Genomic DNA, 26292 nt, shown 5'->3' on the forward strand with positions numbered 1-26292 from the left:
TGTCTAGAGGGGACACAATCAGCACGGGCAGCTGACAGTGGAAATCTGCACACTACTGAGGACACTTTTCTAGTTTTTGTGTTATTTTACAGTGTTTAAAAAAAATATTTTGCCTCCTGAATTGACTTCATGATAAAGTATAGTTGCAGGATATCAGCTTAAGTGGGTAGTAATAATTTTAAGAGGAATATTAATCTCACTTATAAAACCAAACCTGCAACAATTGGACTACATCCCAGGCACATATTAAACAAAAGATTTATCTGAAGTCTATCATGTAAACAACCATGACAAAGTGCCAGGCTCACACTGTTCCTTCCTCTTTTCCTACCAGCACAGATTCTTAGTCAATGGCCGTGTGACAATGACAGCCCTGCTCCTTTGGGTAGAAGCCAGACATGTACATTACTTCCTGTTCAGAAGAGGAATCTCTGAAAAAAGCCAGCAGCTAAACATACAGCAGTGTCCAGACATGCCTAAGATAGCTCCGAGCAGTTCTCCATTGTGAGCACTCAAGTATGTGCGGCACATCCATGCGTCGAAATACTAACAAAGAAGAAAAGGAGAAGTGGGGAAGTGTGTACAACTGTTTGTGCATGTGTGTGCTTACACTCATGCTAAAGGATGGATCTGACCACAGCCATTCACAACTTCATTAACCGCAGACACCATCAGCACTCATATTAGACTACAATCAAAAGGGCTGACTAGTCATCACGTCTGTAGCTGCAGTAGATGCTGCAGGGTTCAACACGGCTGAGTAACAAACTTGTATCAACAGAGTGCACACAAATGAGTGTTTACAGCTATTAAAAGCTGCCTGATTCAAGTTATGGCCCATAGAAAAAACTCAGAAAATAGATAATAATAGTGTAGGGAACTCAAGATGCCAGTGTGCACATTTCCCCGGATATGTCAAACATGAATTATATGTTGTAAAAGGAGAGGATTAACTGTGCAGCTTTGAGGGAAGAACTCGGGTTTGCAGCCTTGAATTTTATGTATCGCAGGGATTCACCCAGAGTTAGCTACACTTCTCTCAGTTTAAATGTCTTGTTAGTGTCCATGTCCATATTAATATCTGCCACAAGCTATTTTTTTTCCAAATGGTAGCATTCCTAGTGTCTAGACAAACAAGTACGACAAGACTAAGCCCACAGCTTGAAGAGCCTTAGATGGGATTATTTATACCTGTCAACTTTAGGTTCGTCATTTACATGTAATTTTTTTTATGGAGAGTTCTAAGAAACGGTTTCTGGCCATGCCAAGATGTAGTCTGACTTCTGGGCCAAACCACTGGTAGTAAACATTATAGAAACTGGCATTAAATATAGCACTCGGACTGAAAAACCCTCTCTTGTCCTTTATTATATCATCAGCAATCTTGGCAAAGATTTCCAGTCCCTTGACACAGAAGCAGTATACTCCCAGTAGCAGAAAACAGGAGGATAACCTCAAGGAAACTCTGTATTGGACACTCCTGAACTATCTTTGGCATATTATGATGTGTGTATGTGTGTGTGTGTGTGTGTGTGTGTGTGTGAGAGAGAGAAAATAGCCTTGCTTTATGGGCTGAACATAAGGAAAAAGAGCAAAAACACAAAAGCAACATCTCAATCTGTGCAAATGCAAAAGCAACGTGCGTCTGTTTACAAGACACGAGCAATGATCATTTTCTGCGAAACACGCGAGAGAGGAGCAAGCCGCTCATAAATCTGAGCGCGAGAAGACGTAGTGTGTCTCTAATGCTCTCCGCAGACATGTTGTGGCTGCTCAGTACGTGCAGTGTCACAGGGCCAGATGTAGTAGCGCAATAAATTATAATCTTACATTTCCAGAGAAGATGTGAAGAGAAGGCCAATTCTTTCCGGATGCTACATACAAACCATTTAGAGCTTAATCTTTACTGACAATCAAAGCTAATCAAAGAACTGAGACAGCCAGACCCAAAGACAAACTTCAACAACAGTTATGTCAAAGAAAATTATATATCAAGAGAAAAGAACCCAGAAGGGGTGGAGGAAGTATTCCGATCTTTCACACAAGTAAAAGTACAGTAGCAATACCACTGTGTAGAAGTAATCTGTTACAAGTAAAAGACATTTACCCCAGGAATAGGTATGAGCATCAAAATATACTTAAAGTACCAAATAAGGCAATCCTCATGCAGAATGGCCCATTTTAAAATGATATTTCTAATAGTTTGGGATATAAGTGATTCATTAATGTATACAAAACTTTAATATTGCAGCTGGTAAAAGTGAAGCTGATTTTAATTACCTTATCTACTGCTGGGTAGCTTTTAAATTAAAACCGACAATTATACATCATAACTTGTTGATTATATTTTGTATTATTAATCTGAATCCTCAAAGTAACTGGTTACTTAAGTTATCAAATACATGTAGTTGACTAAAAAGGTCAATATTTCCCTCTGAAATGTAGTGGAGTAAAAGAATAAAGTAACATACAATGAAAATACTACTCAGTATAATACTCAAGTGCCTCAAAATGCCTTCAGCAAATTATGCACATAAGTTTCTACATATCTTCATACAATGGTTCCAGGCTGTTCTTACACACTGTTTCTATGTTATCTTATGGAAAGTAAAGCACCAAAAATTTGTATTTGTATTTGGCTTGAGCAGTGGATGGGTCACAAAACACAGGACATTTCTCCACAGCAGACAGATGTCAAGAACCGTGTGACCTTGGAGGTATTTTAAGGTACGTTTTTACCATGTCTTTTTCTAAACATAACCACAATTACTTTCCTTTATTACTTAATTTTATGTTAAGGATGTTACATCGTTCATGGGCTGCTAATTCCCAGGATATGATACAAACTGTTTTGTGTGCATTTTCTTAGTATATCATTCAAACCATTGCATGAGGACACATTGACGGTTTATTTGATATCCTACGAAAATGCACACACAACAGTTCGTATGACATCTTAGGAATTAGTGCCCACAATTAACTTAACATATTTAACAAATTTACAAACTTAAAGAAAAGTTACGTAGGTTAGGTTCAGGTATGTGGAGTTATTCTGGTTAGGTTTAGGAAAAGAAATATGGTGACAGCATATCTTAAAATAACTCAAAGTTCATGTGGCTCTGAACACTGATCTCCTGGGGAAAGTCCTGTGTTTTGTGACCCATGTACGACCCCAGCCTGCCTCATAATGTTAACTGCATCCTTTTGTACTCCCATCAGCGCTTAAGTCAGGTGGTCGCAGCAGGGGCCTAAATATAGACCCTGCGGGCAGTACGGTTGCACTGGGGCCCATGAGGTGGGGGCCCACAGAGACAGTGGGCCCTCCAATAATGTGTAGGGTGAAGAATGGGCCCTTATGAGTGATTGCCACCTTGAAAGAACATGTGTTCAAAAAATAACTCGCATTCAATTAAAAACAGTGCTGTGTGCTTTATATGCCCTTGAAAAAGTTTGGGTTTTTTTCTTTTTTTCTATAACAAAATAATATGCTTATTCTATGAATAATTAAGATTGTTGAATTAATAATTTCTTAATTTCTTATCTTCACTGGTATTTTTTGCTATATAGATATGCAGTGACGATTGCTAGGTAATATGTATATTGATGTTATCCAATGTCAAGTCTCTGATCATTTAATGAGATGATATGCACTGGGGCCCATCGTAACTACCTTATGCCACTGAGTTGCAGCGTTTCTAAATTTGTGGGTTATGCATGAATTGCTGGCTCATGATTACGTAAGCTATGTACAAATTTTGGCGCATTACTTTTCATAGGAAAATGTATGAACAGTACATGAGAACAGCCTGCTATGTTACTTTGCCCATCTGTGGTGACTTTGCAGGAAGGAAAGAGACCAGCTAACAGCTTTCTCATTCACTGCTGTTTAGGACACACTTTGGATTTGAACCTCTGTTAAGTTATGATTTGGCCCTTCCTGCGAGTGCAAGTGTCCAACACTGTAGGGTGTATTTTGGCAAGCCAACACAGTCACAGTATGGATGTCTTTTACATAAAAATATTACCTCATGTGTAGTTAAACTGTGGCAGGGATTTGAAGCCAGACATATGAACTAATCCAGAAGTAAAGGTAAAGTTAGTTTTATCACACGTTCATTAGGAGAAGCATGACACCATCAGGTTTTTAGATTACACGCATCGTTTTTAATGAAGTATAAACTGCTTAATGACCTGACGGCTATAATGTCTGTCGCTGTAGAGATTGTTGACAGACACGGCAGCTAATGGTACTTTACTCAGTAGCACAGAATCCATCAAGATAAGCCTTCAGACTGCCATTGAGCCATGCCACACCACAGGGTTTTAAAGTTGTTCAACGACCAGGGGCAAGCCCATCCCACTGACAGTGCCAATCAGTTGAGCAGCTACTTTTTTCCTACCGCTGGTTTGTATCGTAATTCATCTCCTCAACTATGTGATGCTGCTTTTTCATCTTTGCGCTCACACGTGCGCATCGGCCAAGCCGCAGCTGACGCCAGAGAGCTACTGTAGGCAAAGAAAACACAGCGTACTATTACTTTCCCCCCGTGCAGTCTGCTCACGCTTGCCCCACAGCCTGCCTGCCTGCCTGCCTGCCTGCCCCCAAAAGGCAGTCTGCTTCTGATTATGTGTGATCATCCTCGAGCTTGCCAGCTACATTTCAGACTCAAGGGAGTCATTTTTCTCTTTAAATCTGGCCTCCATTCAAAAGGAATTACATTGTAGCTTGTCTAAGCCATTGTTAATTGCACTCATGGCAGCTACCAGCACTCCTGCTCTACTTGTTATATAGAGGTTTTTGGTTTTTTTTTACTTGTCATTATCATTTCCATACTATTTGTAGCTCACATAATGGAGTCTCTATTTTTCAGTGCTTTGCACTTGCCAAAAGATGTGCATTCAATGGTACCACTCATCAGACCCTGTTCATTTTGAAAGCCCCATCAAGTAACATAATGACACATTATCATTACAAATTAAAACTTAATTTGTCCATGTTAGCTACCAGTGTCCATTATTCTGCCAATTGCTTCAGTGTTCCTGTCAGGAAATCTCTGCAGTTGGCAGCCATGAGTGAGCGCCATTTCAGTGCTTAGAAACGTCCATTTAAATGTGTATATCTGCGATGTGTGCATGTCTAGAGCACGTGTCAGCCATGTCTTATCCACCAGCATGTGCTTTCACATTTCAGTATCACTTTATGACCCCAAAATATATCAACAAAGTCATATAATGGGAACTATTACTTTGATAAATGGTAATAGTAGTGCAATTAAGAAAATATGCTGAATAGTGAACGCCAGTATTTTCCTTTAACATAGGCAAAGCATAAGGCATTATGCCCGCAGATTCACGGGGGACTGACTTGATACAAAGTAGTGGAAAGCAGAGATGAGGAACACGGTGTGTTTGTGCTCTCAGCGGTTCAGGATAGTTATTTTGGGCGAATCTGTGAAACCGTATTTCCCTCAAACACTTGGAAAACGCATTTGGAGATGAAATTTGATAGCGTTTGTGTTTTGATTTTGATCATGGGGATACGCTGAATGTTTGAATAATGTTAATGATGATATAATGTCAGCGTTGCCAACATTAACGAGGAAGGACATTATATTCATATCAGTAGAAGTTACTGCAATATGATACTTTGTTGTTCGTTTAAGGGAAACCCCTCTTCCTCCTCTTTGCTCTGTAGGGAAGTCACTGGTCAGGGTCAGCTGCAGAAAAACATGGGGGGAAATGATCTACATTGCATGTATCCAGTAGCTGCCACTGAGCTATGGTAAGTTTATATATCAGGCAAACTGACACTTATGCTGAAATTAATCAGGAGATTTATTGATAATCACCAGGGACTGCAATCTAGTGGCATTTGACCTCAGAAAACCCCAATTCAGTGCTATTGGCTGCAAGCTATGATGGAACACAGGCCATTTACTGTGCTGTATGTAACTCTAGAGTGAGCTGATTGTTGAGGCTCATTCCCAGGATGTCAAGCACCGACGCTTTGGGTTCATTGTCCGACCAAACCACCAACCCAAAACATTGGTATCTGATGACTTTGGAATGAGATTCATCAATCAACTTTATCTATATCCAGAGTAACATACAGCTGGTAACTTTTACACAGAATAACTTCTGTGATATTTGCTGAAACTGCTAGTACATTCACACAGCACTAAAGGAGACAGATAATCTATAAAAAAAAAAAAAAAATCATTTTCCCCTGCCTTAGCTGCCAATCATGTCAATTATTTCTCATGAACTGTCAAACTAAGCTGATCAAACATGAATCAAGATTTTGTAACTTTTGCCTTTTTCTCGCCTCAGTGTTTTCAGAAACATATTCTAGTGCAGTGGTTCTTAAATGGTGTGTTGTGATGCAAATTCAGGTGTGCTGTGGGATTTTGTGATAATCACCTATATAACCACAGTTACAGTTGTGGCACTTGTACGGCTTATCTTTGTTATGCAAAAAGAATTCTAAGTTCACTGTATCAGTAGGCTATGTTGTGCACACCCATTTCCTAATAAAGAGGAAAACTCTAGCTTAAAATGTAATTTAATGTAATTTGGAAAAACATTCAGGAGAAACCTGTTAGTCACGGGTGCATGGGAATTATAGGTGTGTGACACATTAAAAGCCCTGATTGGCAGCTAGTGTGAGGGATGACAGCATTTAAAAGTAGAAAGCAGTGAGTGGGACAGTGGATCACTTTATTGCATAGAGCAAATTACAACAAAGCACTAGCGAAGATGACTTACCACCCAAAGAAACAAGGGGGGGATCAGTAGACAGTATCACGAAAGGTACCTGTCTTATTTCTTCTTATTTTTAATTGTCTTACGTTGTGACAAGAGTGATAACACACGTTACAGAAGCTATTGTGCACAGATTTTGGCTCGCCCTTTAGTGTGCCTTGGGCAAAAAAGTTTGAAAACCACTGTTTTAGTGTACTGTTGTGCTGTTAAATGAGAAAACTGGTCCATCCAGTAGACAGTGCTTAGTACTTTGTCTGACTGTCTCCAACATGGCAGCTGGGTTACAAACTTATGTCATTAGAGGCAGTAGGAAGAGGAGGAGAGACACAGACTATCCCAAAGATCTTGTGTCCTTCTTTTAGAATATAGCTACAGTTTCAGCAAATATGACAAAAGTCATTTTCATAGACATTACCAACTGTAGCTTTAAAGAAAACATCTAATGTACACTGGGCAAACTCCATCTACTGAGACGAGTGAGAGGAGTTTGCCCCATTGAAAGCTCCTGAACTGCAGCTAAATGGACCTTGTGCCGAGATTGTTTTGTTAGATATAGTTTCACTATTAAATAATAACCAGAAATAAAGAAATTGGCAATCATTTCAATTAATTCATGGCAGAAATATAATAAATAAAGTGTTTAATTGACAGCTTGGGGCCATTCAGTATCCATTTTGACTTGTGGAAATTATTTCAAAATATAAATGTATTTTTAATCTAACACTGAATATCAGTAGCCTAGATGTTATGGATGGTTATAGTGGCAGTATTGTGTTTACAATAGAAGTATACCACCAAATAGGTGATGTAAAAAGACTAAAAAATTGCAGCAGTAGAAATAAACTTTGTGGCAGGCGGGGTCTCTCTCTGCTTCTCTCTCTGTCGCTCTCTCTCTCTCACACACACACACACACGCACGCACACACACATATCTCACACACCTCCCACCTCCACCGATGGGATCCCAGGGTAGAAGACATCATCAGGCGGTCCAGGAGGTTGCAGGAGCCGGTCGCGTCATCATCCCTGTATGGGCGGCGCACTGACGGGAGGACGGAGGGTGTTTTCCAGCTTTAAAAGCACCGGAGCCGGCCCCTCTGACAAACCGCGCTGCGTCATCGACCTGGGGAGACTCTTGAAAACCTTCATTGAGCTGAAGAGAGCCAAACTCACCTCAGCCGCGGTCCCCTCAGCAGCCCTACCTGCGCCGGTCTCCTGATCCACCACTACTAACATTTCTCCCCGTTCACGCTCCACCGCGCTGTGTTTCCAACTTGTACACTCGCTTTGCTTTAACTTCGCCCGAATTATGCTTTTATTTGATGGTGTGTGAAGTGATCTAGCTGTTGCAACGCTGTCATCGGCACTGCAGTCTCACAGCCGGAGAAAGTTGCTGCGCATCGCTTGTTGAATGCAGGATACCTTCTGCCTGAGCGTCAATTCCAAGTTTAGCTTTGGAGCAGCAGCCGGTGAGGAGCGGGGACTCCACTTTCTCACCTCTCTCGCCGCCGATATGAAGTCTGCAGAGGAAGGTAAAATATATTGCTTTAAGTTTAATATAGCACACAAACATAAATTTGCTGTCAATGCCGTAAAGGTTTACACTAGGTGCTGCGGCTATGATGCAAACTGATAGGGACCTTGTGCACTGCTGTAAAGTCTGGGTGAAGCATTTAGTAAACTCATATTACAGAGGGAAGGGCTGTCAGTTAAGGTAAACTACAACTACAATTTTATTTATTTATTTATTTATTTTTTATTTTTGATGAATAAAAATAAATAATCCACCTGCAAATATTAAACTGTGCAGCTGACTGGCTATAGTGTTATTTGGCCACTTTGATAAATTCTTACTTCTTATTAAAGGTTAAAACTCTTAATTTTGAGAAACCATCTTAAATGATCCCCGGGTGTGTTACTATTTTTTCTAACTAGCCACTAACCTTTCTCTTGATCTTTGCTCTGCATGAGGATCAAATTAGCACGTACTCAAGTAAATTGAATGGCATGCACCCATTTAACATCCACACCATTAGGTGTCTCCAGCTGTCTGTGCAGGTGCTGCTCATCATGTGCAAAGAATGTTGATGGGGGTCACACTGTTGCTGTCAACAACTTGATGTAACGCTTGAAAAGAGGTTCTTTTTTTTTTTTAAAGAAAATTAAAAATCAGGGAGTTTATTCTCCAAATGCACAGCGAGGTCAGAGGTCAACCACAGAACAGCAACACCAGGGGTTGCCTAAGGATTCTGCGTTGGTTTACCATTAGAGTGAAAGGCTTGGTTTTGTTTTTAAAAGCTTTGATTCAGCATTTATGGTAGCAAAATTTGATTTGGTCCATCAGAAGTCATTGATAGTCTGTCTTGTCATAATTCAAAGAGTCTTCCAGTGCTGATGTAACTGGCTTTTTGTGGATTTTGGTAATTTCATTTTGTCTTTGAGGTTTCAGGCGGACGGGTGCGGGCTGTATTATTATTCATTTCAGTCTCTCAGTCCTAAGCCTTATAATTGGTAACAGACGTGTGTGTGTGTGTGTGTGTGTGTGTGTGTGTGTGTGTGAGTGCGCGAGAGAGGGAGCTGTGATCTGTGCGTTCAGGGATGCCGGGTAGCTTGCTTGACAATGAGACGTGCTTAACCACACACAGCTCCAGCAATATGCCGAGGGCTGCTTGATTATCATACATAAACTCAGACACATAGACATGTAGACACAAGCACACAGACACACACTTTACTGGTGTTTTGCCATAGCCCATAGGCAGCCATGTGTGATAAGTGGCCCCTGGGTTCTTAGTTCCAGAGGCTGCAGATGACTTCTGTGGGCGACCACCTATCTCTCCCTGAGGTCCCGTCAGTCTGAGCCCAGCCTCGACCACAATCCCTGTGGATAAGCCCATCCATTCTTTAGTCACGCTGGTTTGGTTGTGGGGTGGGAGCGTTTTGATCATGATAGCATAATTGAGAAAAATTGTGGAGGACAGAAAGAGCACGCTATAATCTGTGCGATAGTCAGTGTTTTCAAATTAACTCTGCTTGCACCGCATTTTGAATGCACTGCAAACAACTGTAGAGGCTTTGAATTGAGTGCAAGAGTGAGTCATTTTCTTTTTCTTTCATTTGTTTCACCCCACAAAATTATGATCTGGGATGATTTTGTTAGTTCAGCAGACGTGATGTATGTGACCCGGAAAAAGCCAAGTTTCAAGATCATGCAGCACACAAGAGTGAAAGCCCCAGTGCGTGTGTTTGAGTGGGTGGCAGAAGAAGTCAAGTACGTTGCGGCGAAGCTCACTGATCTGCACACACATTCAAAAGGGGAAAAAAAAAAAAGAATAACAGCTGCAACTCTAAGCAAAGTCAGTCAGGCCTGAAGTAGGAGGTGTGTCACACCGGGTGGAGTGGGCAGGAGATTATCATCTGTTCAGCACTAGAAGAGGGTAAACCAGAGGAGAAAAGCATCAGAGGAGACTGAGCTCAAGGGATATGCTAGTGTTTATGTCGAAACTTAGTGTATGATCACTGGGGCCAAGATGAGTTTCCCACATGAAGAGCAGGAGTTTGATTTCAGCTATGTGTTTGAGTACAGCCAAGGTGTCCAGGATGTACCTGAGAGAGGTGGGTACTCGAGGGCAGTGGAAGGCGTCTTTTCTTTATTGTATGTCCTGTATGTTGCAGAGTGTGAGGGCACTCCTGTGTTCTGGGATCAAAAAGACTTTAGAAGTTAGTGTGTCTCTGTGTAAAAGAGTCTGCATTTAGCAGTCTGCTAACCCCAGAAAAGATGATTCATTTTATTATAATTTCATAATAACTTTCTGAAGTCTCTGTTTTGTGAGTAATATGTGTCAATTGGTACTGGCAACCTATAACAAGGTGTCCTAGGCTTCAGTGAACTTGTGATATATTGAACTTGTCTGATGTACACCACATTATCACTTCTGAAAATAGAGTCTCATAAACTAATTTTAGACTGCCTACCCACATATTACGCGGTGTGTGACAGATTCATCATTTCATGTGATGTGCAGCATTGTGGTTAACAAATATAGCATGATGCATCAAGGGGAATGCCCTTCACTGGGTTTCAGACTGAATGGTATTCATTCGTCGACCACTTTTACCCTCATTGACATTATCAATAAAAGACGTGAGGTTTACAACTGTTGACACAGCAGTCAGCCGCTACAAGGCTAACTGAAGTGGCATACCTGCCAGGCTACATGTGCCTCCACTGACTGAGTTTGTATGTCATTACACTTGTCTGCCAGTGATTTCCTTGCGCGCTTGCTTGTGCGTGCCCTTTTGTTTGTGTGTGTGTGTACCACGGCACATCTGTGTGTAACGCTGCAGCAAACTCTCTTTGACTTAATCACAAGCTCAGAGCGATGCGAGAGTGCTGTCAGTTTTCCACAGGGGAGGGCCTAATTCACTCAGTGAGTGATGCAATCAATCAAATAAAGCATCCATCAGCGCTGCTGGAGGAATTCGTGTAGAGTACATATGACAGCAGGGAGTGCCAAATAGAGCCTTAGATGAACTGATCAAACAAACAGAGTGGCTGTGCAACTTGCGACTACACAGCAACCACATACAGTAACTGCTCAGAGATGATTGCTAAGCTTCTCCAGATGTTTGTAAAGAAGGCAGGCAGTCATTCGCTGCAAGGCATATTGGTAAGATCTGTGTAGGGGTATTGTTCTAAAATGTAATCAGACTTAATTACCGCCATAATGTAATGGTTCTGAGCATTTGCAGTGGCATTTTGTCATACTTCCATATACTTACAATATACTCTTTTTTTTCCAGATGCATACAGCTACACACCAAATGTCAGCTTGTCCCTTCCACTGGGCATGGGCAACCCTTGTCTGGCCACCCAGTACCACACCTTACAGTCCAGCCCAGTCATCTCAGTTTCCTCTTGCCACCAGACAGGCTACAGCCTCCAAAATGATAACCATGCAGCATCAGGCTACTACCTGCCCCACGGCCTGAGACCCAATGGGGCCCCTGCCCTGGAAAGCCCCCGTATTGAGATAACTGCCTACAGCCAGTATCCCGAGGATGAGGTTGAAGAGAGCAGCAGTGAGGACCACATCATCAAACGAGGCGTTAACTCCATTGTGACGCTGACACTGCCCAATGCCGACGGCTACCGTGATCCCAGCTGCCTCAGCCCCGCAAGTAGCATTTCCTCACGTAGCTGCAACTCGGAGGCGTCCTCTTACGAGTCAGGCTTCTACAATTATGACAACTCCCCACAGACCTCCCCCTGGCAGTCTCCCTGCGTATCTCCCAAAGGCTCATCCTCGCTCATGTCTTGCCCACATGCCAGCGGGCCTGTAGCTTCCCCTCACCATTCACCCTCCACCTCGCCTCAGATAGGAGCCGTGGCAGAGGAAGGCTGGCCAGCACAACCTCGTGGCTCCAGGCCTAACTCCCCTTCCTGCAGTGGAGGCGGTGGAGGCAACGGTGGTGGTGGCGGCAGCACTGGGAAGAGAAAGTACAGCTTCAATGGCACCACCTACCGTCAGACATCCTGCTCGCCCAACCAGTCGCCCACCCCGTCCCCACATGGGTCACCCAGGGTCAGCGTCACGGATGAGAACTGGCTTGCCAACACCAACCAGTACACCAACTCTGCCATCGTGGCCGCCATTAACGCTCTCACCACAGATGGAGTGGTCGACATGGGGGAAGGAATCCCAATCAAGACACGGAAGACTATGCTCGACCACTCAGCCTCCATGAGCCTGAAGGTGGAGCCCGGTGGCGAAGTGCTGGGTCCTGAGGGGGAGCTCTGCCATGAGGACTACCCCTCCCGCTTGGCCCTAAAGAAGGAGAACTACTGTGGAGGGTTCCTGGATGTGCCCCAGCACCCATACCCGTGGTCTAAACCCAAGCCTTACCTCAGGTGGGTGGAGCTGCTCCAGCAACACAGTAGAACTGTAAAAAAGCTGAACTGTGTAAAACTGACCCTTTAGTCCTGTGTCTAAACTGCCTTGAGAAGGCATTGAAGCAATCACTGGTGCTTCTATCATTCTGCCGATTAAATACTTGAGAGTGCAAAGGAAAAACAATTCATCCAATAATGCCACTCCTTCGCTCCATTGTCTATTTGTGTCCAGTCAGTGTGGTTAATTTATTGCAAGGACAAGATTTTGAGTTTTACAGTAGTTTTTAATCTTCAAAGGCCATATCAAAAGGCAGAAATCCAAAAGTTGCATGCTCTTCACTTCCAAAGGAGTTCTCTTTGAAGATGAAAACTATTTCATAAATCATATTTCACAGGGAGGAGTTGCCCAGCATGTGTGTGGCACTGTTGCTATGGCAACCCACACACAAACATAATAACACACATAGACACAATCACACAAATACACACATGCACTCAACTATATCATTGATTTTGACTTTTGAGCAAAACAAGCCTTTTTCATTTTCAATTGTGTCCACTTATTTTCCCAAGCCAATAACACACTCTCCTGTCGGAAATCAAGTGTTTGATTAAGATAGCGAGCAACAGGAAGTAATGGTGACAGGCCTGACTGAAGGGGAAGCAGTCTGTGGGTTAATCAGCCAGCTCGCTGCTGTGGCCTGTCTCGCCATCAGCCCATCTCTTTCTGTGTAGCTAACCTGATGTCATGCACTGACTGGGCAGATAAAGCCCCGCGGGGGGAAATCAGTTCGTTTTGGGTCAACAAACAGCCCGCAAGTTCCACAGAGATGCCAGAGATTGTTTTCAGCTGAGCCACCCTTCAGGTCAGGGGTTTGCGTTTACCAGGCATCCGGCATGGCGAAATATTGTCTTGCACATGTTTGTTTTGGTTTAGATATCTCCACGGTGTTCACATGGGAAGCTCTGACTCTCCATCCCAGAGAACAATGATGTTAAAGGAGGCCAGCTGTAGCTCTGAGAAAGAGATATCATGCTCCAAGGCAGGGTGCGCTTGCTGACCTTATTCCATGGTATAACTCCCCTGTCTTTAAAGAAGCTCTTTTTGATATTCAGAGTCAATCAGTCCAGTTTACTGTCATTTTACCATACATCTCTATACAAGGCAGAATGAGAGCGTTCCTCTGGGACTGAGGTGCAACATAAATAAATAACGCTATATTCAAAAACACAAGCATTCATATGGTCCAGCACAGTCCCTGAGCCTGCATACCTAAGATGCATAGAGTGCAAGCAAAAATAATGCAAGTTAAAATTGTAAAAACAAATAATTCAGAGGTTGTCTGCACACAGCTCTCAACATAGAGGTGACTGAGGCTGAAGCTGGCAGCTAACGATGCTAACAGCACCGACAGAGCTCACAAGAGCAACAGTGCTGACAGAGCTAACAGTGTAAACCATGCGGGGACTGGGTGTGGGCACTATGCTTCCGTGGGTATAAGCACAGTGTAGAGCGGCAAAAATTGGCTGCCAGTGAGATAAACACACAAGGACATGCATGCACTAACACGCACATGTGGCTAGACCATCTACCACAACAAAGAACAGAGAAGCTCAAATTGCAACACATTCAGATGTAGCGTGACCTCATTCTCTGCTCACGACACATTACTCCACTATATCTTTACAAAGCAAAGAGTTTGCTGCTTTATTAAAGCTCTGGATATCATATCAATACTACCATGGCTGTGCTTTATAATTTTACAGTTGTCAATATGGAATGGATAATAACTGCATCAAGGGACAGACTGATTGCCATTGTGTGTGACATTTGTTTTTGTGCCCTAGAAATGTCTTTTCCTCCCACTGTCACTTTCTTAACTCCCCATGTCTGTTTCCACCTGTCACACCATAATACAAAACACACTGCTCTCTAACCAGGGCACATTCGTCTCTCATTTATTTTTCATAAAAAAGGGCCACTAATTATTACCCATGCCCGTGGAATTACACACGTCAACGAATGACTTCAATTGATTAGATTACAGACCATGATGACATGGAGAAGGATCAAGCCAGTTGGATTACACTAAAGTGTCCTAATTTGAGGCTAATTTAAAGCAAGTTTAGAACTTTCTGATTCCAGTGATGGAACCACGGAAAAAAATGCAACCCCGCAGTTTCTACTTTGGCAAATAAAATGTATCTGCAGTTTTAAGAATAGAATAGAATAAAAAAGAGAGAAAAAAGATAAAAAGACAATCATCCTCCGTGGTTTTATTTCAAGCAAAGAGGAAATGCAAATCACAGCACTTCCTGTTTTTGAGCAAAGAATAACCAGAGAGTACGTGTTGAGCACAGAAAGTGCAAATCTTTAGAAGTTAAATCACTACAAAGCTGTATTAGTTAGCATTAACAGATGTTTTGTGTATTGCTATTTTATCCTAATAAAAGATGTCATTTTATTGCAGCCCATCTCTCCCAGCTCTTGACTGGCAGCTTCCGTCCTGCTCCGGCCCGTACAGCCTACAGATTGAGGTGCAGCCAAAGTCCCACCACAGGGCCCACTATGAGACCGAAGGCAGCCGAGGGGCGGTGAAGGCGCTGTGTGGCAGCCACCCTGTAGTACAGGTATGTCACCAGCACTATGTTAGCCAGGAAATGTTCTTTTTAGAGTCACTGTACACACTTGTGTTTATCAGAAACAAGGTTAGCTTTGTGTATTTGAACTGTGTAATAATTTGCTGTCATTACAGCATAAGTGGGAACAGGCAGAGAAGTGCAGGCTGACTGATTAATGGCAGTATTTTTTTTTTCTGTCCAACAACAAACTAGTGACATGGAAGTTTGGCTGTTGCTGACTTTATGACACCCTAAAGTCTCAGAGCAAAGTCAGAGCAGCCATGACATTTTTTTCTTGGTTTTTCCTTCAGAAAAATCAAATCAGATTTGAGTGGTCAGACTTAATTCTGTACTTATAAACTTCCTTTCAGATCATTATCATCTGCAAAAATCTCTGTGGCTCATTCTGCAGAATTAATATGTGACACACATCAGATCTCCCAAGAAAATCAGAATTGAGCAGTCTGTCTTCATCTACTAACGTTTGCACCAGAAGATTAACCACAGTAAAAATAACCTAGCAGTCAACTGTTTTAAACTTACAGAAAATTCAGTGTCTTTACATCACCTCTGCAAACTTGTTAGGCCACTTAAGCAGATCTCAAAAGCCCTCAAGCCATTTCAGTCACTTCTGTATACACACACAACTGTCTTTATGTTTTTGCATGTGCTTGTATGCTGATTTATAAATGTTCCCTGAAGCCAGGAGTCAATCTACTGCTGCAAAAGGTCGCCCTAACCAGCAGCAGGGCATGCTGACTCAATTAGTATAGAGCAGGACCATCGCCTCTCACTATTGTGCTTGGCGAACACTTAAAGAGCACACGTCAGCCTTGCCGGCAGCACAGAGCTCCTTTCTCTGCTACACTGTCATCACACTTGCGCTGACATCTAGGTTTACTCAAGGTGGGGATCTAGCAGTGTGCATGTGTTTGTGTGTCCTTAAGGTTAAGCATCAATTTGCCTTTAATGTCGTCAATTCAAAATAAAGGTGCATCTTAACACAGTGGCGTTCACTGATGATGATTTTGTTATGAACTGGATTTAAAGATTTCAGGTAGCAGATCTTATTCTGCAGCCAAACCCTGCACACTGAGAAAACAATTTTTTTGGTCCAGTACAGTCAGGTTGGTGGTCTTTCCTTGTCACACACTTTAGCATTAGACATTGTAAGTGCCAAAGCTGTTTTGTAAATAGATGTTGTCAGCACATCCCGGTCTGCTCGATGTCAAACGCGCTTGACAGCTGTTGGCCGACGTGGTGTTATACACAGGCCTGTCAGACTTCAGGTTTTCTCTGTAAATACAGCCAATTACTCCCCTTCATTACAAACCTTTGTGTATCCACATGCGGGTGAATCAACATTTTACCCGTGAGGCTGACCAGACTTGCTCTGCCATGCACAGCTGTGGCAGGTGAGGCTGCTTTTCATTTAGTTTACACCACTTTGTGACTCACTCTGGGGGCCCGAGAACAAAATTCATGAGTAAGCGTCCTCTGTCTCTTTGCATACACAGTGTTGTCCTGATTTAGATCGATGACTCGGGGTGTTTATTTCATTCTACACGGGCGCCGATTTATTGCCAACTTTGCGAGGATGTTTTCAAGTCTTACTGTGTATGTCGAGCAATTATTAGTAAGTAGTAGTCATGGAGGAAATATGATGACAGCTGCTTTACTGTCACACCTCCCCCTTTACTCGCATAGCTCACACTTTACTCTTACTTTTGAGGAGTGATTTATGTGCCTGCATGTGCAGTCAATCGCAATATCTTGAGGGTGTCATGACAGTGGAAACCACTGGAAGCATGGCAGTTGATAGAAAGATAAATCTATAAGGATTACGCAATCATGTGTACATGCTAGAGGGTAGAATGAAGGAGAACATATATTGTATCTTCAGGGAGTTTTTGCACAGTTGCTTCTCTTAGTCTTTGTTGCAGTGAAATTTTGTTGTCTTAGAGGATAGAGCATGTTGTAGTCCCCGCTGCACAGTGTTAATGAGCGCAGGCGCTGGATGGGTGAGGTGCAGTCAAGGAGAATGAGTCAATAATGACACAGGGACACGAGTGTAGGAAGCAGCTAAGGAAGTGTCTGTGTGTGTGTTTATGCTTTGGACTAGAGTGAGTAGAAAGAAAGGGAGAGAGAAGGGGCATAGGGAGTCACCAGGCAGCTGGGGCTTGGCTTGGCTGCCCCTGGAGATGCTCTGCATCCTGCTGATTAGGGCCTGGGTGGCACTGAGGTTGACTGAGCATAGTGGTGGCGGGGGTTGGCGGGTAGGAGTCCCAGCCAGCACCCATCGGACACCACCTCCCCTTTTCCATGCACTGGTGCCTCCCTCCCTCTCTCCCTGGAGGGGGGCGAGGATGTCACTCCTTGTGAGCCGTTCGTCCTTCAACCATTTCCCAAACCAGCACCAACAGGCCTCCCTCTGCTGAAGCCCAGTCATCCATAGCTCATGTTTTTTTAAGCTCATGGATGATCAGACACACGGGCTATGAGTGATGGTGACATGTGTGTTGGAAAGCAACAGTGGAGCAAGATGAAAAACATGAAGGGACACACTGTTTCTTCATCTCACGACGTTCCCGGGAGAGACAGCAACTGACAGATAATCAAACCAGGACACTCGACTGCTCAATTACTGTTGTTGTCTTGTTATTCAATAACAAGCAGAGGTGTTTTCTTGACAAGCGTACAGGACGGTTTAGCATCTATATGCTCTGACATCATCCTAAGCTGCAGCAGCTCAACCACACCACACTCGGTGCTTTTCCCCACACACCCATTGTGGGACTGGGAGAATGGAGTGTCTGCACTCCAGCCACACACGGATGAAAACCTCCAGATTATGGGTTACCTCGACTCATTACCTCTCTGCTGCTTGCACCGGCTCTCTGCGCTTCCTGTTCCAAATCTCCATTTATTCTGGACTTGCACTCCGTCCTTCCCCTCCCCTTCTCCGCATCCGCAGCCTTTTAACCTCCTCTCTTTTGATTGGTCCACTCTGTGACCCCCGCGGCTGCTTTTCCACTTTATTTACTGCAGCAGACCACAGCGCCATTAAGGGGATCTAGGGTACTCTATCGGCTCCTCTCACACTGCTCCAGACTCTCCCCTCTCTTACCACAGCTATGCCAAATGTCTACAGGATGATTTTGCGCAGTAAAAAAAAACAACCTGGTCTACCTTTGGTCACCACAACATTGATTGATGGTTTTTTTCAAAGGAGACCAGTGGATTACGTTAATTGAGAATATAGTGACCAAAGACGTGACCCAGCTCTGATCTAAAATATGGTTCAGTTGAAGATGTTGCAAAGGCCTTCAGGTTCAACCTCAGTCAGGAAACACACAGACATCCGCCAGACCCTTAGTTACAGCAGACAGCAACACCTGTGGAGTATTAAACCTATCGAGCAGCGCACACTGCAGTCCTGCATATGGCGAGTTCATATAGGATAATGACTGGCCTATAGGGCTTTCCCCCCTCACGCATACACACACTCAGCCTCTCATTAAATCTAAAGCAGCAACAGACATGGTGTAATTTCAGCAGGATGTGGCCATCATCCCTATTAACGTGTGCGTGACTTAATACCCATCTCCCTTCCTCTGCAACTGTATGTAATGCACATCAAATTTGCAGTATGTTTCCGCCACGACAACATGAAAGACCTAGGCATACACGCGCTCGGCTCTTCGCATGTGCGGTTTCACCTTGGGATCCGGTGCTTGCTGGCTGCGTAATGTCTCAAAGAAAACCCTCTGATCTACAGCATCCTATACTGTAACTGCTAATTGCTCATTAAATACTGCCGCCTCTTGTTTGATATTCAAAAGGCCCGGCGTACCCTGTAGTGCTGTTACAGCTTAGTCAGGGCTGTTATTCGTTGCCCAAGGGGGTATTTATGCCACTCTTAAATTGCGGTTCTCCATCTGCGGGGCTTCCCTTACACTGGTATTGGGCTACCACTAATTACCGGTTAATAGCAAGTGGAAAAAATGGAGCGAAATGTGCATCGTTTTCACTGGTTTGAGGTGATAACCAGACAGCCCGCAGATTTATGAGCTAAGACGCTGGTGGGGACTTGTGCTATTGGGGGGCACAGCAATCATCCGTGCATCATCTTACTCAAATCCTCCGTAGGTTTGGATGATATTTCTAATGGCAGGCTGTGTGGGTAATGTAGCCATTCTTTTTATATGGAATTTGGACCCTCACTGGTCTAGACATGGGCTTGTGCTTGAAACTATGCCCTCAGTGACATAACGCTATAGGGCTCGGTTCAACAAAAACTTTGAGGGATATAGCTGTTTGGTTGCTTATAAAAAAGGAGCAGCTTTCAGAGCTATGGATATGCATTGCATTAAAGGATTGCATATGTTGCCTTACGCATTCAATACGAGGCACTGGAGACATTAGCAGGGGCAGAGGGGTGATGGAGTAAAGTCTGGAAGGAGAGACAACTTGGATGAGTGTACATTTAATTGGATACAGCAAAGGCTGGCTGTGTGACTGTCAGCACTTGACAGAGAGAGAGGAGCGTGATAATGGGAAAAAGCCTGAATCTGCTGTTGTATTTCTCCTCCCCTGCTTCAGTCCCCACCCCACACCCCCCTTCTCCTCCTCTGCTGCTTCCAGTCGTCTCCTGCTTCTCCTCTCCCCCAATTCTCTGCGCCACGTGGACCTCTTCGAGTCATGACATTTCTCCAGGCAGTGATGAAATCACTGCGGAGGGATAGAAGGCAGCCCACTGCAGGCCTGTAGAGTGTATTCACTCTCAATTTCTAGCAAGGCCAGACACATCTAATTAACCAGCAAGTCATTATTAAATATTAGATGTTTAAATCCTTTCTTTGGACTATCTAAGCCAGGTGTAGGCAGCATTGAGAATGTCACTGCAACTAAAGAAATTGAAAGAGAAAATGTGCTATGAAAAAAAAAATCAGTTAAAAAACACCCTCTGATGTTATTTTATTACAATAGATTTTGAGTGAGTAAAAACATTGAGGGGAAAAAAGCTTTGGGGGCTGTGTGTCAGGGTCTGAAACTTTTGATACCAATGATGTATCTGTAACGGTCCAAAGGGACCAAGAGATGAATGGTGGAAAGTGGACAGGATGTACCCTCCTCTCCTTTTTTTTTAGCTCGACACCCCTCCACATCATCCCAACTGACCCAGACAATACAGCTGCTTACAATTACACAATTAATGCATCAGCTGCCATATCCACAATGTTTTACTTGAGCCTCAGCTATCAGAAATGGCTCGTGCAGCAGTGGCTTGCGGTGGGAGGTGTAAATGGATCTAGCTGACACAGTGGCAGAAGTTGGCACCCTGAAACAGCTGCAAATCAAGGCTCGATTCAAACTCGGTTTAGATTATCTCAAAAATAAATATACAGTACGTTTGCCAGATAGGCTGCAGTTACAGCTCGAAAAGCTCATCTGGTCAAAATTAGCCTTGCTCTGCTCCAACCTCACAGGCTGCATTAGACACAAATACAGAGCTGAGGTCACAGGTGTGTGTGAAGCCTCTGTCGTCAGCCCACGCTTCAAGTTTACGACACTATCTCCGCTTTTTTTCCTCATCTTATCCCCCCTTTGAGAATTAAATGAAGAAGTAAGTTTTGCGCTCTGCTTGTGGTGCGCATTTGAGTGAGCATCACAAGGAGTTTAGCTGAAGCAAAGGGGGAGAGGGTCAGAGGAGCACATATGGTAAAGGGATCGGGGGAGGTTGCCTAGGGGGGACTAGACCGCGTTCCTTTGCTGCTGGGAAGACCAGCGTCACCAAGAGGACTACCTGACCTCATTAATCACTTCCTCTCCTTCATGAGGTCACTATGGCTTTGAGTGTGGATGCCACCGTCATAGTGTGCTACCGCAAGACGAGTGAAGGGATAAAGACCCCCCTCTCCCCCCTGCCTCTCTTGTGGGCCTCCTTACAGCCACGTGGCGGCTGAGGTAATGGTTGGAGGTCACCGAGATATCCAAAGAAGTCTGCCGAGGCAAAAGTGACAGACGACACGGCTTTGTAGCGCGGCTGCCTGCATTTTATTAAATCATAAGGGAACGTCATGCAATTTAACGCTCCGGTGTTTCGGATTTGTGCCTCCACTATAGTGCTCTCACGAGTCAATACACAAGTAACTGGTAGCATGTGTGGCTATGGATAATTACCTCTGGTGACACCATAAGTAAAATATAACAAGCAGAGCGGGGTCTGCCGGTGAGATCACCACATAGATGAAGTGGTCCCTTGGGATGCCAAGACTTCAAGAAGCTCCTGACCTCGGCCTAACTCACTGATGACTAGCATGTGTGACTAGCTCACAGGGTCAAGACAGCTGCTAGAGACACTATGTGGAGCTGAAGAGAAAAATAGGACGGCTGGAAATGGAGATGAATGACAGCCTTAGCTTTACCACTCCCTTTGCACTTCAACGATATCTGAATCAAAGCAAAGCCAGATAACCACTCTTGCTCAGATTATTGAGACATATGGATATATGCTTTACTCCAGCAGCTGGTCATGTCCTATTTTTAGTCAACGTAATTAATTCTGAAATTTGTTCTAGTGGGAAGAAAAAGAACACATCCTCTGCCTTGTCCCAAATCCAAAAGATCTGTCATCAAGTACAGACCAAAGGCGTTTAACCTTCAAGTTTATTATCGGACCAGACAACTTTTAATACAGTATCCAGACAAATTTGTTCTCAAACCAACGACATTAGGTGTCCATGACACTGCAGCACTAATTTCCACAGACTACTAATGACGTAGCTCCCCAGTCCTCCACCAGCCTCCCTCTTCCTCACACCCCAGCTCTGACCGCTTTCACAAAGGTGATTATAAACCCATTAATCAGATTATGTCATAGGTTACATGTGGTCTGCATTTTGTTATATGACTCAGTCTTTTAGATAAACAACAGGGGTCTTTTATTCCATTCCACGGTACCACTGCTTTCACTCGGATGGATCTCAAAGAAAATTGGTCTGAAGCGATGCGTTGGTGTGCGCCGGGGTAATTGACCAATTTGTGGGATTTTTCAGATGGCCGTGGCCTAGTGAAACTTGGTCTACAGTAAGTGATCCCTCACAGTAAATGTCACATGCGGTCAAGTAGCCACCTGGGTGGATCCGCGGAGGTCCACCCGATGAGAAGCTCTCAGTTTTCTCTCGGTTTGAACTAGATGGATTCTGCAGTTTTCAGATTTCTGAGTCCACACCAACATCCGCCCATATGACCGAATGACCACTGCACAGAGCAAGTATATCCTGGGAGGTCTGCAGCGTAAAACTCAGTTCCACCAGAAATCCACATTTGGTTGGTAAAGTATTCTGGTCAGAAATCCCTCACAAAGTATCAGCTCTCCTTCACCACGCTTTTGAATTTGGGACCTGCCTGTGTGTTCATATTTTCGACCCATTACACACTCGGTTAAATCATCAAATAATGTTACATTAGACACTGTCAGAAAATAATCCAGGGATGGTGAATGTAAATTGGCAGTTACACTTTATATTTGAAGTGCTGTTGACCCCAAAAGTCAACAGTACTTTTCAAACTATGCGTGGCTGTGGGGTTTTTCTTCTCCTTTTTTAAAAGATTTGATCTTTTTATTACTTGAGCAGTAGCAGCTAATGGAGGCCTTCAAGAGGAAGTGGTAGTTGTTTGAAGTGGTGGTTCTGATACAGGAGTCTCTTTCATCACAGTGGGACACAGTCTCAGAGCTTTAATGGAAATCATAATGCATGTTCATAACTGCCCAAAGGTAAAGGGGCTGGGTCCCGTCTGCATTCCAAGCTCCATGAAGTGTTTGGGTGTTATTTTATTTAGCTGTAAAGTTTGATGAATTTGGCAACAACTGTACCATTATGTTAATATTTGTCATAGAAAGACAGAAAATATTTTGTTACGTTTTATTTACACAAATGATATTAAAGTACTGTTTGTCAGTGTTTGAATTTTCATTCCATCCTGCAGCTGCAACTCATACATACAGGGAGCCTATCAAACTATATAAACTTTATCGATCTCACCACAGGCATTTTTGGACCAAACTGTTCTGGGGACTTCCTGAGAGGTACGACCTACTGGGGACCTCCTCCAGAAATACGTACCTTCAAGGGTTTTTTTTTTGTCTGCATTTGCACCGCTAAAAAGAATACTAAAGTCACCTATCGTAAGCTAGCCAGCAGCTGGCATAGCAGCGTCACTTTAGAGTCAAAATCCCGTTCTATTTCCATCGTCAAATATATGCTCGGCAAAGGCTAGGCTACACTGTCGGTCCATTTGTCTGTGTTTTCTTTCTTTCTTTTTTTATTTTCAATTCGAGCTGTTCTGTGTGTTTTTAAAAATGGTGGTTGCTGGTGTTGAATTGGCTGTGTCTCACCCTTTTTGTACACTTACGTCACTCATGGTTACTTTTGTGCTGTGGGAGTACCTACTCTATAAAAAGTCCCTCAAAATGGCGCTATAAGGACTACGAGGACCCCGGTTCCTGCGGTATGAACACAACAAAAAAGGGGGTTCTTAGAAGTGGGTTCATACAACTATGAAAAAGATGCTCCGGTCCAAAAATGTCTCTTGAGGTAGACCTAAGACGATTGCCCTGGTTTCTTCTTTTATCTAAGGTCACTTTCCACTGAGTGACTTTCGACTGCTTGCCTCTCTGTAGGCACTTTTTTTTAATAGCAGCAGTGAGATTTTAATGAACAGTGAAGTGATGGGAAGCCGGCCTCTCCATCAGCCTCCATGTCTCTGTAACAAGGAGTTCCTTACCCCAGACAGACTCAGAGACATCCAAAAACTTTCTTTTACTCTCTCCTAAAGGAATGTAGAACTAGTTAAAAAAAAGAACAGCAAAGACCACCGAAAAGAGGGTCTCCTTCCCAACCAAAAAACAAACAAAGAAAAGGGGCTTATTTTCGCAGCCCCTCTGCCATGTCAGAGCTATCATTAAAGGCCCCTTTAACTATCAGTAGCTGATGTGCATTCAATCTCTATTTCCTAAATGAGGGGTTGCCTGAGATGTGGGTCTTAAAACCTGATGTTGCCTCTCACCTGGGTACCTTTGTTCTCCCGCCAGCTTTATGGCTACATGGAAAGCGAGCCGCTCACCCTCCAGCTGTTCATAGGGACCGCAGACGACCGCCTCCTGCGACCACATGCCTTCTACCAGGTTCACCGCATCACTGGCAAGACCGTCTCCACCGCCAGCCATGAAGTCATGCAATCCAACACCAAAGTTCTGGAGATCCCTCTGCTGCCTGAAAACAACATGAGAGCCATGTGAGTGCTCCTGGACCTCCATGAGTTGCCTATCAATCTTTTTCTTTTCATATTTCTCACTGATAACCCCTACTTTGAAACACACCCACAAAAAACACACACTCTTCTCTCTCTCAGCACCTTCCTCTGTGCTTTGGTTCTACAAACAGAATGCTTGATGATAGGTACTGTACAGCGCACACTTCTGAATAGACCTCCAAAACTCATATCTGTGCTTTCACCCCAAGAGAAGCATGGTTTCTGAGGAAGTGAAATGAAAAGGCCCATTATGTGTCAACACACAGAGTTCATGGGTGACTGAATTTTGACCAAACTATACAGTGACTCTGGAGCCCTCATGGGTGTCAAATAATACCTTAAAAAGTAACAGCTAGAATACAGCTGTGACATGCTGAGAGTTCCGCAGTCCCATTACATTAGGCTTGGTCAATATTTGTCAGCCTGTTGAGTATATTGAATGAATCCCAATGTTAATAACTTTCAGGTAGAAAACAAATAAGATATAACGGCACTAAGCAAACATTGCCTGAATTGGTTAGTTTTTTGCAGCGTAAAATAGGCCCATGTAAGTTATATTTAAAATATTTTCACAATTTACGTTGCTGTTAGACAGCCCTGTCCTACAGGGATTTGACGCTGTTACCTAAAAGCTACCAGTCTCCATCATTAGTGTGTAGGGTAGGTAAAGCGGTGAAAATATTCCCAACATAGCATACACTTTACTGATACTGACTTTTTTTTTTGGTAGATCTTTTTAGACAGCTAAAACACATCTTGCTGCGGCACACTTCCACAGCAGTAGCTACATAGCTTAGTTTCCATGCAGGTAGATTAGGTTTATCAAAGATGCTAGCAAAGTAACAGGGTACATAAAATACACACAACAGAAATACCAGATAGGTCGGACCATGGTGTTTTACTACATATCTTTAAATGTTACAGTTAAACCTGGAGCTAAAGATGACAACAGAAATAAAAAAAAGTTTGCTGATTTTACACATTTGCAATTCAAAACAGTGGCTAGTCATTTCCTCGAAGGTGTTAGGTGGATGTGGTGACGTCGCAGTCATTCGGTCTACTGAACTAACAGGTCTGGTGAAAGGAATACTCCACCCCAAAATTCTGCTGCAGTCATAAGGACCAGAACTGGCAATTGTGGTAGCCATTTAGCAAAAGCAAAGCAATGTTAATTTAAGACCATAAAAATATATAAAGGAAGAGAAAGTGCACAAGTTACTCATGGAGTAAAATTTATGTCTCTTAGTAATATCAATAGCACCCATTTTGACTTGTCGCAGTGGGGAAAAACACAGGTGTTACTGTAAGGTGTTTGAGTAAGCTTGCATACACAGTACAATACAGTAAAACTTATTCAGCTGTAACACCATGACCAACAAGAGACTTTTAGGGAAAGACTATGTGAATGTAAGTATGAGACATTTTAAAACATTCAAATTTAGCTTTTTGTAAGCTGTTGTAGCTCTTGTGTTTCCATTCTTCAGCTAACGTTGACAGCTAAAGTATCGTTAGCTAACGTTAGCCCTGTAGCACTTGAAGGTTGTAATGACACACAATTTGCCATTGCTTGCCAACATTTACTACTACAAATGCTGGCATATAAATTAAGGCTAGCATAAATGCTAATGTTAGTGTGTACTGCAAAATGAGCTAGCTAACAAGCTAAATTTTTCTCCAAATTAAGGTGGCCATCTGCT

The 26292-nt window shown here is 43.3% G+C and overlaps 1 protein-coding gene across 2 annotated transcripts in view; it reads left to right on the forward strand.

Moving 5' to 3' along the window:
- Positions 1 to 7726: 7726 nt before the first annotated feature.
- The window catches only part of LOC125893444 (nuclear factor of activated T-cells, cytoplasmic 1-like), a 66655-nt gene continuing 48089 nt past the window's right edge, over positions 7727 to 26292 (forward strand). The window contains exons 1-4 of one of the 2 annotated variants that reach the window (XM_049584141.1): positions 7727 to 8294; positions 11566 to 12673; positions 15127 to 15286; positions 24375 to 24577. In XM_049584141.1, coding sequence (XP_049440098.1) covers positions 8174 to 8294; positions 11566 to 12673; positions 15127 to 15286; positions 24375 to 24577 — 1592 coding nt within the window. In that variant the 5' untranslated portion in view covers positions 7727 to 8173. Of the gene's footprint in view, positions 8295 to 10225; positions 10378 to 11565; positions 12674 to 15126; positions 15287 to 24374; positions 24578 to 26292 lie in introns of those variants that run through there. The other variant, XM_049584142.1, reaches the window with a different exon arrangement.

This window comes from Epinephelus fuscoguttatus, linkage group LG8, assembly GCF_011397635.1.
Source record: "Epinephelus fuscoguttatus linkage group LG8, E.fuscoguttatus.final_Chr_v1".
Taxonomy (NCBI): domain Eukaryota; kingdom Metazoa; phylum Chordata; class Actinopteri; order Perciformes; family Serranidae; genus Epinephelus; species Epinephelus fuscoguttatus.